This window comes from Neoarius graeffei, chromosome 22, assembly GCF_027579695.1.
Source record: "Neoarius graeffei isolate fNeoGra1 chromosome 22, fNeoGra1.pri, whole genome shotgun sequence".
In the NCBI taxonomy this organism is placed as follows: Eukaryota; Metazoa; Chordata; class Actinopteri; order Siluriformes; family Ariidae; genus Neoarius; species Neoarius graeffei.
The window spans coordinates 22,040,532-22,054,834 of NC_083590.1; the positions used below are offsets into that span (position 1 = coordinate 22,040,532).

The window sequence follows — 14,303 nt, forward strand, 5'->3', positions numbered from 1 at the left end:
TATATAAATATTTAATTACAAAAATATATACTACATACCATATATACACTTCATAAATATCTATATAAATATATAATTACAAAAATAAATATGTACTACATACCATATATACACTTCATAAATATCTATATAAATATATAATTACAAAAATAAATATATACTACATATCATATATACACTTCATAAATATCTATATAAATATTTAATTACAAAAATATATACTACATACCATATATACACTTCATAAATATCTATATAAATATATAATTACAAAAATAAATATGTACTACATACCATATATACACTTCATAAATATCTATATAAATATATAATTACAAAAATACATATCTACTACATACCTATCCCTGTAAATATGAATATATAAACTATCCCCATAAATAAATATATACCATATATACTAAGTTAGTTCTAATATAACAATCAACCCTATTCTATTTATCCCTCATCATCCTCCGTTAACATACTTCCTCTTCTATATACTTGTTTAAAATATTTTTTTGTACCTTTTTTTAAAACAGATTTATATTTGCACTTTGTTTTATTTCTGTCTCCAGTCTGTTCCATAAAGTCACCCCACAGCTCGATACGCACATGCTTTTCATATTTGTTCGAACCTTTGGTTTTTTTAAAATTTAGGTCTCCCCTTAGATTATATCCCCCCTCTAAAAGCATGAACACTGATGCACACAAACTCCTGTCTTTTAATTTTAATCTGTATTGTTTAAAACTGTAAAGTTAGCTACTTTTTTTTCGTAACACTCAGCTCAAAGCGGTGTTTTCTTTTCTGCTAAGTTCTGTCAGGATTTAGCAAAACAAACCTGCTAGTCAGGCAAATTAACTAGCGTGTTCTGAGCTACGTAGCGTCTGACTAGCTACAGCACGGAGTTATCGTTTCTCCTCCGTCATACACGATCTGTGTGTATTGTTTGATTGATTTCAGCTTTCTCACTCAGAGTTATTTTCTTTAACTGAAGGATTGTTGTGGACACCACGCGTTCTCGTACAGACTGTTCTAAATTTCAGCCAAGATTTTTATCTAGGTCATCGTGTACACCGTGATGAGTAACGATCTTAAATAGTGCTTGACTCGCACCGTGTAAAACCGGCTTAGGCGATATGAGCGCGTAGCACCGTCTTGCTGAGACGATTTGTCCGATCTCCAAAAAGATCAGTCCTTTTCGATCAAACGCACCGATGCCTTTATGTTTAAATGGTTAGGTTGTTAACAGCTGTTCATTAAAACCAGGCGCTTCCTCCGAACACCTGTTTTCTAGCTCTTGCCGTCTCACAAGCTCTGCTTAAATCATGTTCGCTTTATTGGATGTCTTCGTGCATACTTAATAATTAGCCTCGTGGTCTGATGCTGGAGGGAGTGCTACTGCTTGGAAGAAGAAGTGATTAAAACCCTCCTGTTTGTCGGTTTGAACACTGAGAACAGCATCAAAGATGTTATCAACAGGAGCGGTTATTGGATCCCATTCATCACTGGATTTATTTCAAGTCCAAAAGACTTGATACATGGCCCTGGATGAGGAATTTAGACAAACAAAGAACATCTGAAAAGGTGCCTGTGTGGAAGGCAGAATTAAGTCCATTGCACACCAAGTGTGAATCTTTGGAGGAAATATTCGCGTGACATCACGTTAAATACCTGTGGGTTTATTCGTCTTTACACACCAAGAATAAATTCAGATCCGTCCTGTTTTGTGTGTGAAATATCTCATGGGAAAACGATCACCTGACCAATCAAATGAAGGCTCCACTGGGTTCCATTGATGTCGCACAATAGAACAAGCAGAAAACGTCCCATCCAACATCCCATCTCTGAGCTTCAGCTCTTAAATGATGGCCTCCGTTCCAACGACAGGTGTACCTGAAACTTTCTCTTTCTTGAGAGCATCCATAACTATGTCTCGTCATCGCTGCTAGGAGACTCCATCATTCAAGACACTACTAATAGTCATGGTGCAACACTAGCATGAAACAAGCGTGAAATATACACAGGATATTACAACCCCAATTCCAAAAAAAATTGGGACGCTATGTAAACTGTAAATAAAAACCGAATGCGATAATTTGCAAATCATTGAAACCCTATATTTCATTGAAAATAGTACAAAGACAACATATCAAATGTTTTAAAACTGAGAAATTGTATTGTTTTTTGAAAAATGTATGCTCATTTTTGAATTTGATGTCAGCAACACGTTTCAGATAAGTTGGGACTCGGTCGGCAAAACAGCGAAAACGTCCTTCTTGAAAAGGAATGAGCGGAGAGCCTCTTCCTGCTCATGTTTCAACGAAAACTCCAAGTTTAATTCTTCTAAAACTGATTCCAAAGCGGAGTCAAACGCGCGCTGTTCACTAGCCGTAGCCATCTTTCCTGCTGTGCTTTCTCCAGCGTCGCGCAGCTTTGTCGTCACTCCTGCAAAAGCCCGCCCAAAGAATCCAAACAAAAACCTTGCGTTGTGATTGGCGGGCACGATTTGATGCCCGGGGTGTGTTGTTGATATGGTGCGAGGCTAGATCCACTCGCAGGCAAAAAATATTTTTGGCCGCTAGGCGGGTGGGTCTAGTTTACTAGGCTACCATTCAGCTACTTGTTCAATATCATGCTAGCTGAATGGAATATATCTGATATACCACTCAACGCCAGCCAATATTATTTAAATATGTCACTCAGATCCATGATGTATTTCATATGAAAAATACGAGTTTTTCAACACGAGAAGATAAACTTCATATCTTCAAGCCAACATGTGATTTCTATATATTTTTTTCTTTTTATTATATTGACACATTCACAAACAAAAAGTCCCCAGATTTATCAAAACAATTCAGCAGTTTCTTCAGGAGTGATGTATAGAGATTTATGTCACGGTTTTGGTTCTCCGTGTCCCGGATGGAGCTCGTATGAAAAATACGACTGGCGTATTTCCCAGTAAACCACTTTTGTGTCTATATTGTATAATGTGCGAAAAATTCCCATCGGACTCAGTGTGCGGAAATTTAAGTACAGCAAATTCGTCTTGTATGCAGGGTGTAAAGACTTTTATGGTGGAAATTGAAAGGCGTCTCTGGTGACCCATGAGTGAGTGACCTATAGTTAGAACGAATAAAGCGTATGGCTTTAAATGGCTTTTGACATTAAATTAGATTAGAATTTTATTGCTTGCTAACCATGTGAGCTTCAAAGTAGTGGACAAAAATAAAAATATCAGACCCTCAAGTCGGCTATATCTCGGCTGATTGGCCGTATTTGCACAAAAAAAGTACGTTTTTTTTTTTTAAACTAAAGACTGTGCATCCTATCTGCCAGAGAACCGTTGTAGAATCGTTAAAATCCTTGACCTTGTCCTTGCTTGTCCAGATTTACGCTTGTTTTTTAATTATACCTCCGTTGTATGTCACTTTTTTAGATTAACCCACCTGTCAAACTGAATGACTTGACTAATGATGACTGGATGTGACCTGTGTGTAACTGGAGAACCAGTCAGATGTTGGGAAATGCAGTCACCAGGTGGTGGCTTTCAGATTGATTTTGATGAAAAATAAATAAATAAATGAAAAATCTTTTTGTTTCTCGTACGTAGCTGCACTGAAACTGCTCCATTAATGAAAGACACTTTGCACATGCAAGCAAGGTGGGAGACGTTTTGGCACGAACCAGGTGCCATATTGAATTTGCCTTCTCTTGTGATGCGCACATGGTGTACATGATGACACGACCACATGTTCTTGCTCATGGCGTCTGTGCAAAAGCTTCGTACTGCGAATCTTTATGATCGGTGTCGGGGTGCTTGGGAAGGAAGTGCGCGCTTACAAATGGAAACTTGGCATCAGGATTCTGTTCCCTTTTACAAAGAATGTGTCACTTTTTTTTTTTCCCCTGTGCTTTACAAAACCAGAAAAGAAAATGGTTAAATATAAAATCTGCAGGAAAGCTGCCAAAACTGAAGCTGTTGGAATCACCGTGTCATTTGGTATTAGATAGAGACGTGGGTCGGTATACGGACGATATATTTGTTTTATTCTATCCACGTTCACTCGATCGTGCGCTCTGATCGGCTACTACTAGGCTATCAGTTCATATACCGTGAGTAGAGAAAAACAAAATGGCAGCGCATGTTGCTGAACCAACAGAGGATGAAATAAAAACTATTTGGGGGGAAAAAAGCAACAAAATATGGAATAAGAGTATTTGATAGTAAGAACTTTTTTTTTTAAATTGTATTTTTCAAGAATTATCGCGTTTTTCACAAATTGCTCCGGTCATTTCGCCGGTTTGTTTACATTTGAAGTGGAAGTGATTTTGTCGGACGTTTTGTATAAAGTTTTTATCAAATTTGCAAAATAAAAATGCTTCGTTTGTCAAAATCCAGTGAATGTGGATTGAATAAAACAGTTATTCCACTCAATCTCGTCGTACATGACTTATCGCCATCAGCTCATGTACGACTCGATTTCACGGAATAACCGTTAAGTGTATCTGATCTAGGGATCGACCGATTATGTTTTTTTCAGGGCCGATACCGATACCAATTATTATGGAATTCGGATGCCGATAACCGATATGTGCAACCGATAAATGTGAACATAATAATTCACATGAAATTAAACATGGCACACACTGACACAGACCTTCATATCCATGAAATGTATGTTTAATTGTAAAATTGAACATGAAATTTTGTGCAGGGCCAGGATAGAGAAAGTGAGAACGGAGTGTTAAAAGCTCTGGTTAAAAGGAGCGGCTGCTCCTTTAAGAGTCTGTTCAGAGAACGGAAGTCGGAGTGAGGGGGCGGCCCCGCGCGGCTCTGCTCCTTTAAGAGTATATCGCTTTCCGAATCAGAAGCGCTAACGAGGAGAATCACTTGCGCAAGAATTATAAATTCTAGTGGAGTACATTACAGCGCAATGTGAAGTAGCATAAGAACATTTAAGTCAAGAGTTTAATTGATGTATTTCGTTCATTACCGTTTATCCAAGCAAGTGTGCATCCACGACACAATTAATTACTGAGCCCACAACAAGCGTCCTGACAAACTCCCTACAGTATTACACAGCCTACTAGCACCATATCACACCTGGCTTGTTTAAATGTTCAAATAGCGCTTTATAAAGTTACCTAACATATACAAGTGCAATGCGCTTTTTGAGCACAAGTCACGTCATGAAGTTTACTCATCACCATAACAAATAGCCAGTAGGCTTGCGCTAGCCTACAGAACACAAACACTACGTTTTATTTCGTCTTCCCTTGACCACCTCTCTGTATGGCTGTCATTCTACTGTTCGAGTAGAACTACTGACACATTCACAACGTTTCCAGACGGGGATTTAAAAATGACTGCAGCCTACGTTATGCTGGGGACTGCTTACTATGGACAACATTACATGTAGTTTCAGCGAGACTAGTTGGTTGTAGGCTAATTCAAGTGCTTCCTTCCGTAAGCTAAGTTTGCCTGGCTACACAGATGCAAATGGACAATTTTAACGAGTAGTAGATGAAGAATGTGAACATATAATGATGTTGTGCTTTTGCAACTTGTGTGTTTGTGACTTATTGCGGCAAAAGCAGCGTGTCCTTACCTTGAAGTGGGATCTGCTTCTGCCCGAGTGCCCATACGGCCGCCTTGAAACAGTTCACAGCGTTTAGCTACGCGTGTCGATTGGCTGTATCCCTTGTGCCGCTTCTGCCCGAGTGCCCGTACGGCCGCCTTGAAACAGTTCACAGCGTTTAGCTACACGTGTTGATTGGCTATATCTCTTGTGCCAAACAAATCAGATGTTGTGGTGGGCGGGACCGTGTTCTTGAACTCAGAGGCGAGTGCAGGAAAGGACGTGCAGTGACAGTCGCGTTAGGAACGAAATGGCTGCAAAAAGGCATGTTATCGGCATATCGGTGGAAATTATGACCGATACCGATAACCCTAAAAATGCAGAATATCGGCCCGGTATATCGGCCAGGCCGATTATCGGTCGACCCCTAATCTGATCCAACCTCTTCTTGATTGTTAACTGATGGCTTGTTTGTTTGCAGGACGACAGCGATGGGATCCCCTGGTCGGAAGAGCGAGTGGTGCGGAAGGTCCTCTATCTCTCACTGAAGGAGTTTAAGAGCGCACAGAAAAGGCAGCTCTGCGACGGCATCGGCGATGGAGCCAAAAGCCCAAATGGTGAGATCATGCTCCTGTCTGATCCAACTTTAACATCAGACCCTTTACAGTACGCGGAACATCATGCATACATTACCGCCAAGTCAAAATATCAATGCTGTCATTTTGGATGTAAAACAAACAAGCATACAGATCTGTCTAATACTATGAGTACAGCTGAAATTAGACCACCGAAAACAAGTTATGACCGTTACAGGCGTTTAGCAGACGCTTTTATCCAGAGCGACATACAACATACCCAGAGCAGCCTGGGGAACAGTTGGGGGTTGGGTTCCTTGCTCAAGGGCACTTCAGCCATTCCTGCTGGTCCAGGGAATCAAGCCAGCAACCTTTTGGTCCCAAACCTGCTTCTCTAACCATCAGGCCATGGCTTCCCCCAATGATGGTCAGTTCTTCGGCATTTTAGATGTGGAAACAATCCTCAGCTGTCATTTTATAGATTTCTGAAAGATCCTGAATGTTGGAATAAATGGATATTGGCTGTTAAACGTGCAATATCACCGGCTGATAACAGCAGATGGGAACTCGGTGTATCGTACCGATACACTTTATATCTGGTTAGTATTCGGTCTCAGTCATCTTAAATTCCCAGTTTTTGTTGTGATAAAGTCAGAGACCCAACGTGTACACACAGATCTACAAGGATCTCCAAAACTGTTAACATTTCTGTGATAGCATGTGGCTGATACGGGAAGCACGATGATATGCATCGGTTTCGAGTATGCAAGCTTGTTTATAAAACAATGTGACCGCAGTATTACACCCCGTATCCGAAATCGCTCACTCATTCACTACTCCCTACATAGGGAATTACTCTATAGAGGACTATACAGTGAGCTCATTAGTAAAATGAAAAACGCTTTCGGACACTAGTCCATCGCACTGGTATTTACGTCATTACTGTCACACAATTAAAATATGCCAGCTCAATCGGCTGGTGGGTTTCAAAATAATAAATACAAGCATGTGTTTTTGTGACCGTATTTCCCACATTTAATAAATACAAAGTACCTGCATCTTTCAGGGTTTTTTTTTTTAAATCAAGGCTGAAGACTTTCTTTCTTTCTTTCTTTCTTTCTTTCTTTCTTTCTTTCTTTCTTTCTTTCTTTCTTTCTTTGCCGCTGCCTTTTATTAAATCAAATTTGAGGCTTTTAATTTGATTTCTTTCAGCACGACCGCAATGCATGATGGGATATATTGCTTTGGTTAGTGACCGTCGGTTGTACACTGCTTTTCTTGATGCATTGTGGGATACTTTGAGTGCACTATATAGGGTGTAAATAATCCTCACTCAGGTTTCGGACAGCTTTACAAAATGGCGTCCTCACTATACATAGTGAGTTGGGAGCGATTTCAGACGCAGGGACAGTGCTATGTATTTACTATAAGGACATTATTATTATTATTATTATTATTATTATTATTATTTGGACAAGCCTATAAATTATCCTAATTTTCAACCAGTTCTTGTATCAAATCATTAATGTGGCCTGAATAAGGGTCTGTCGTACCAAAGCCCACATTTGTTTTACGTTTTTACGTTTTACAGTTTTCATCCATTTTACGAGTTAATTCTTGGAATACGAAGTGCAGATTTACATCGGAAGCACTGAACCAAGTCGGCGTTTTGTTCATTTTATTACATCCAATATGGCTGACCAGTGTTTGCTCTATTAGATGAGTCACATGACTGACTGACTAAGCTCTATATGATCCCATCTTTTCCAACTTGCACACGGACTTGTATTGCGAACGCTCCGCAAAGATCTGTGTCGTATTAATGTTTGCTGATGACACCAAGATATTCAAGGAGATCAGATCCTAGCACGGACTTACTCCAAGAGGACTTGTCTAATCTAGAGTTACTGTCCGCAGCCTCTGGTCTCCTCTTCAACGAAAGCAAGTGCCGCTTGCAGTCCATCACACGAAAGACCAAGCCGATAGTTGTCACATAGAAGATGAACGCCGTCGAACTAAAGTCAGCTAAATGTGAATGAGACCTAGGTGTCTGGATTTCCTCTGACCTTACATGGACAAAACAAGTATTAGATCAGACTGCTCGTGCTAATAAGCTTCGAGGCTACATTAAGCCCAATACGCGACGCATTCGAAGTATTGCTGTAAGGAAAATTATTTACATTGCTTGGGTGCGCTGTCATTTAGCATATGCAAGTTAGATTTGGTCTTCACAGATCATAGAGCTTATTACTTGACTAAAAAGAACACAAAGGCGCGCAAACTAAATATCCTTCACCTGCCGTTTCAGTGCAATATCAGCTACTCTTCTATGTTAGTTACTTAAAGGAGAACTGAAGTCATTAGTAAGCAATTAGTTACTTTTACAAATCACTACCCTTTTTAAAAAAAAAAAGTAATCAAATTTTTTTACTGATGACGTGGTAACAAAAGTAATTAGTTACATTACTCGTTCCATTACTTTTGCTACCCCCTTTCTGAAAAAGTGAACGCTTTTTATGTTGTTAGCTGTCCAGATGTCAGCGGTGGTGGACACACAGTTTACATCTCTGAGTGTGGCCTTCAAATTCGACTCCATCAGCGCGTAGTCGCTCTCGAGGTCATCAGCAAACGTCTTTCTCTGTCGCAGCCTAGCTTTGCTCTTCGTGGGTATTTTCTCTATAGGGGTGTTCACACGGCACATATTTGCATCGATGCTGCACCGATGTATTTTGTTGCGATATATCTTACACCGGTGTAAATTTTGTGGAGCGTTCACACGTCACAAACCTGCTTACTAGAGAGAAGCGTGTTAGCACCGGTGCAGCCCCACTTGCGTTCACACGGCAGTTTTTGCGACCGTGCTATACGATAGTAATAATGCGGAAATGAAATATGCGCATGCGTGAAAATGTACTTCCTTTTCCCGGTTGTCATGGCATCACCAAGCGCCGGGAAAACAACGCGGATGAAGACACCAGTGTTGCCAGATACTGCTGACGTTTTCCAGCCCAAAATATGTTCAAATCTGCCAAAATGCACTTAAAACCGCCCAATCTGGCAACACTGGAAGACACGCAGTTCTGTTGTTGTTGTTATTGATGTTCGCCATTTTGGAAGCGCAAAATACCAGGATGCAAATTATGCAATGCCCGTATGTAATCAACTCTCCTCACGCGTAGCGAGTCTACCCCTGTAGCGTTCAGACGTCCCATTTTATATCGGTGCTGCCCCGCAAACTAGCATTTACTCCGGAGTAAATGTCTTAAACCGCCTCCCGAGCAGGGTTAGATTTGCACCGGTTTAAGCAGCTTTCAGGGGCTACACCGCTATAACTTTGTACCGTGTGAACGCTCTACCTGGGCAGCCCCGGTGCTACACCGGAGTAAAAGTTGCCGTGTGAACACCCCTTATAACGTGCCAAAATGTGAAAACAGGTAACATCTCTCTTCTACGATAAAGTCAGCGACGAGCTTATTCACATCCTTTCCACTTAACTTCTCTCGACCACTGTTTTCTCTTCTGAAGTCCAGTTGTTTAACCAGAGCGCGTGCAGCTCGATCAGCACCTGTGGGGTCCCGTCCCCCCCCAAGTTTGACATTGCCGTATTGCCGCGTCAGATGCTTCAATAAACTCGATCATGCACTTTTTGCAGTTGAAAGCGTTTGTTGCTCGACTGACAGAGTTTACAACATGCAACAATGTTCTTTGCATCTCTGGTTGTCACAAATTCAAAACAAGACTGTCAATGACTGCGTAGCTCACTCCGGCTCCGCCCAGTCCAGAAAGAACGCTCTAAAGTGGGCCACCTTGCGCAATAAATGTTGAAAACTACATATAGGAGCGATATCCACCCTAGGAATACCGACCGATTTGGCAGAAAGAATCCAAAATGGCGAGGAATTAACCGTGAAGAAGCGATTTTTAATGAACTGCTCATTAAGGCTTAATTAGTCTATAACTTCATTAATAATTGTAATGAAGCAAGTCTGGGTAGAAGTTCTATGCACCCTAGGTCCCCCTACCTTCATGCCAGAAAGAATCAAAATGGATGAAGAATTGAGGGAGAAGAAGAGATTTGTGTGGAAACTGCTCGTTAGGGATTGATTAATTACTCTATATCTTCATTATTAATTGCAATTATTATGCAAAGTTGGGTAGAAGCTATAGTATATGCACCCCAGGCAGACCGACCTTCCTGCCAAAAAGAATAAAAATCAGTGAAGAATTGAAAAAGAAGTAGCGATTTTTGTGAAGTGTGGACGACGGGCAACGCACGAGGGCATAAACTCATCACCTGTCGGCCGGATGAGCTCATAATGGCCGTATTTCCAACTTTGGAAAGCCCATTTCTCTTCCATGAGCTCATCCTCCATCATTTTTTGTTTGTCTGACCTGCCACATGTTCACGTCATAGTAAGACAGCCTGTCTAGGACAAAATTCAAATCGCGTTCTGGTAACGAGGTGATACTTGGATTCGTCACTGAAATATATAATTACCGTTTTAGAAATTGTAATCCATTACTGTGGATTACAAATTACAGTAACTCATTACTGCCCAACACTGATGAAGTGACGTTTATTTTGCATTTTTGGAATCTAACATTAGCTTCAAGAGCGGAAAAACAAAGGACGTAAGCGATAAGAATTAACTTGATTCGCTCTACAATCTGAAACATATAAACACAACGATAAACTTATTATAAAAAAGTATACTAGGTTTTCTTTTAAGTGACACAGGTCGACGTGCTGGTTCAGGAATTATTTAATCCACTCCCCTTTCGGAATTGTTTGAGCTGATACTCATTCCCGTAGCTGGCATGCATCATCTTGTTTCAATACATTTTATTTCCTAATGCGGGGCGTCCTAACCACGTGTTAGTCTGTTTACAAACCACTCGCTCGACGGCCAGATCGGAAAAGCCACGTGAGGTCATGTGTGGGTCTGAGGTCACGACCGCGGAGCCACAGCAAACGTGGCGGATCACCCAGATCGAATGAAGAGTCCTAAATCAAAACAAAAAAACGATGATTTTAAGGAAGTATCTGACATTGTCGGGGGCAAAACACACCGGAAAAGGGGGGGGGGGGGACGGCAGACAAGCCGAGGAAATATTGGTGGCTCTCGAGTGCTCGCTTCAGTGTCGGAGGCTGCTGGTTCCACCATGTTTGTTGCGACCTCATCTCATCTCATCATCTCTAGCCGCTTTATCCTGTCCTACAGGGTCGCAGGCAAGCTAGAGCCTATCCCAGCTGACTACGGGCGAAAGGCGGGGTACACCCTGGACAAGTCGCCAGGTCATCACAGGGCTGACACATAGACAACCATTCACACTCACATTCACACCTACGCTCAATTTAGAGTCACCAGTTAACCTAACCTGCATGTCTTTGGACTGTGGGGGAAACCGGAGCACCCGGAGGAAACCCACGCGGACACGGGGAGAACATGCAAACTCCGCACAGAAAGGCCCTCGCCGGCCCCGGGGCTCGAACCCGGACCTTCTTGCTGTGAGGCGACAGCGCTAACCACTACACCACCGTGCCGCCCTCCTGTGTCACTTTAATCAGTAAAAGTTTGAATCATTGACAGTTTGCTGAGGAAAACACTGTTTCTGTTTTGAGGATACGCCGTCCCAGGAAAAGAATCACCTCCAGGTTGTAAGAGCAACTCCTGTTTCATAACGTTTTTATCCCCCGCTGGCCAAAAGGCCCGAAGGGGGATGATGTCGTGACTATTTCCTGGGACGGACACCAGACGGAAGGGTGCTCGCCTTCTGAAATCAAGTCCTCTCACAGGTTTTGGAGGAATTTCACGAAACTTGGCAGGATTCTTTGTCATGTCGGTAATACGCAGATGAGATTATTTTACAGTTTCACAAGAGTGTGTTTTCCTTCTGAAATCAACTCCTCTCACAATTTTTGGAGGAATTTCACTAAACTTCATAGAAGGCAGTGTTATATGTCGGTCGTACGCATGTTGTTATTTTGTTCAATTCAGTCGCATTTTACCAGAGTTACAGCCCTCGATTAACAACCTTGTACTTTCCCAATTTCATGAAGATGTGCTCGCCTTCTGACATCAACTCCTCTTACAATTTTTGGACGAATTTCTCGAAGCTTGGTAAAAGGCCTTGTTATATGATGGTAATACGCAGATTGCGATTTTAATTTCGTTTGTGAAAATTTTCCCAGAGTTTTGACCCTTGATGAAATAACTTGTACTTTGATGATTTCATGAGGGTGTACGTTCTTCTGAAATCAACTCCTCTTGCAATTTGTGGAGGAATTTCACCAAACTTGGCAGAAGGCTTTGTTATATGACAGTTATACGTATATTGAAATTTCGTTTAATTTGGGCAAATTTTCCCAGAGTTATGCCCTTGATTATTAACAAACTTGTGCTTTGGCAATTTCATCAAGGTGTGCTCGCTTTCTGAAATCAAATTCCCTCACAATTTTTATCCCCCGCTGGCCGAAAGGCCCAAAGAGGGATTATGTCGTGGCGATGTCCGTCCATCCGTCCTTCCTGGGAAGGGTGCTCACCTTCTGAAATCAACTCCTCTCACAATTTTTGGAGGAATTTCACGAAACTTGGCAGGATTCTTTGTTATATGTTGGTAATACGCATATTGCAAATTTCATTCAATTCAGTTGCATTTTACCAGAGTTATGGCCGAGTTGCTAGTGGGGGATATTGTGCTCTCGGAGCACTCCTGTTATCTGTGGTTGGTAGAAGAGAGCAACTGGACTTGCTTGAAGATTCTTGAAAACGTTTCGCCTCTCATCCTAAAGGCATCCTCAGTTCTGTCTGACTAATAGGGAGTATCAGGTATTTATCCTCTCATGGATCATCATAGAATCCGAATCAGAATGCTGATGGCTGCATTGTAGGTGGCTGATAAAAGGTGTCATAGACACCCACCTCTGTTCAGAGATGGCCGTTCCAGGTTGACAAAAATGAACGATCCTCTCTGGCTAAGATGTCTGCCAGTTTTCTGGAAGTCCTCTCATACTCCCGCACCAGTCGAAGGGATCTCATCCCAAAGTGCGTAGAAACATGTCTGTGAAGAATCTCAGTCATCCAGGTACATAGTAATCTTTCGTTGGTTGAAGAGAGCAACTGGACTTGCTTGAAGATTCTTGAAAATGTTTCGCCTCTCATCCTAAAGGCTTCCTCAGTTCTGTCTGACTAATAGGGAGTATCCAGTCGTTTTCAAGAATCTTCAAGCAAGTCCAGTTGCTCTCGTCAACCAACCACAGATTACTATGTACCTGGATGACTGAGATTCTTCACAGATGAGCACTCTTGTTGATTAATTTTCGAACTGCACGCTCCCGAGTGTTTTATTCCTTACTTGGTGTTTTAGTCCTTTGTCGTTTTAGTCTTCACCATATGTTTATATGGAACATTGCTGTTTATATAGTCCATATGAACATTCAGCCTTATTGTTGTTGTTTAGTTGATCATATGAATTATTGTTAATTAAATACACATTGGCGTTAAAGCGACGGTGGAGCGGAGTACAATAACACCAGTCAGCCACAACCAGGCAGCGTCGTGTTAGCAGAGGATCAGTGTCAGATCTGATTTCCTCCTGCGTCGCCGTAGGCTAAGCCTCGGAAATATAATAACAGGGTTTCACCGAGACGTCCTCCCACTGCTCTCGCTACCGAGCGCGAGTGTGTGTTTAAGAGGGGGCGTGGCTCAGTGGCAGGGCGCAGACAGTGATGGACAGACGCTCCTGTTTTTGCGAGAGTGGAGAGGCGCGAGTGCTCCAGTAGCTGTCACTCTTCATTTTGCTCCGTCACTGTGAGTCCTGCACTCGACCTGTAATCAGCACCCATCTCTGTCCACTTCTCTTTGTCTCACTCCGCTGCTCAGCCTCTCTCGCTCTCTTTCTTTTCCCATGACAGTCTACTAGCAATTTGTTGTAACTTTCTCAAACCTCTTCTTCTTCTTCTTTAGACCACTTTTTCCCCTTCCTCTTTCAGCAGAATTAATGCAGAAGTCTCTCAGGTTCTGCTTTAGCGACCAGAAGGTTGTGAGCTCAAATTCCAGGACTCGGAGAAATCTCATGAGCTTAGCTTCTTTCCCCTCAGCTGCTTATTTTTTATGCTTGGATTAGATTTTTCCTCGTTTGGAG

At 41.7% G+C, this 14,303-nt stretch overlaps 1 protein-coding gene across 1 annotated transcript in view; it reads left to right on the forward strand.

Moving 5' to 3' along the window:
* jarid2b (jumonji and AT-rich interaction domain containing 2b) overlaps positions 1 to 14,303 on the forward strand; it is a 247,489-nt gene that overhangs the window by 110,961 nt on the left and 122,225 nt on the right. The window contains exon 2 of the mRNA XM_060904624.1: positions 6,065 to 6,200. Within this exon, the coding sequence (XP_060760607.1) occupies positions 6,065 to 6,200 (136 nt within the window). The remainder of the gene's footprint in view (positions 1 to 6,064; positions 6,201 to 14,303) is intronic.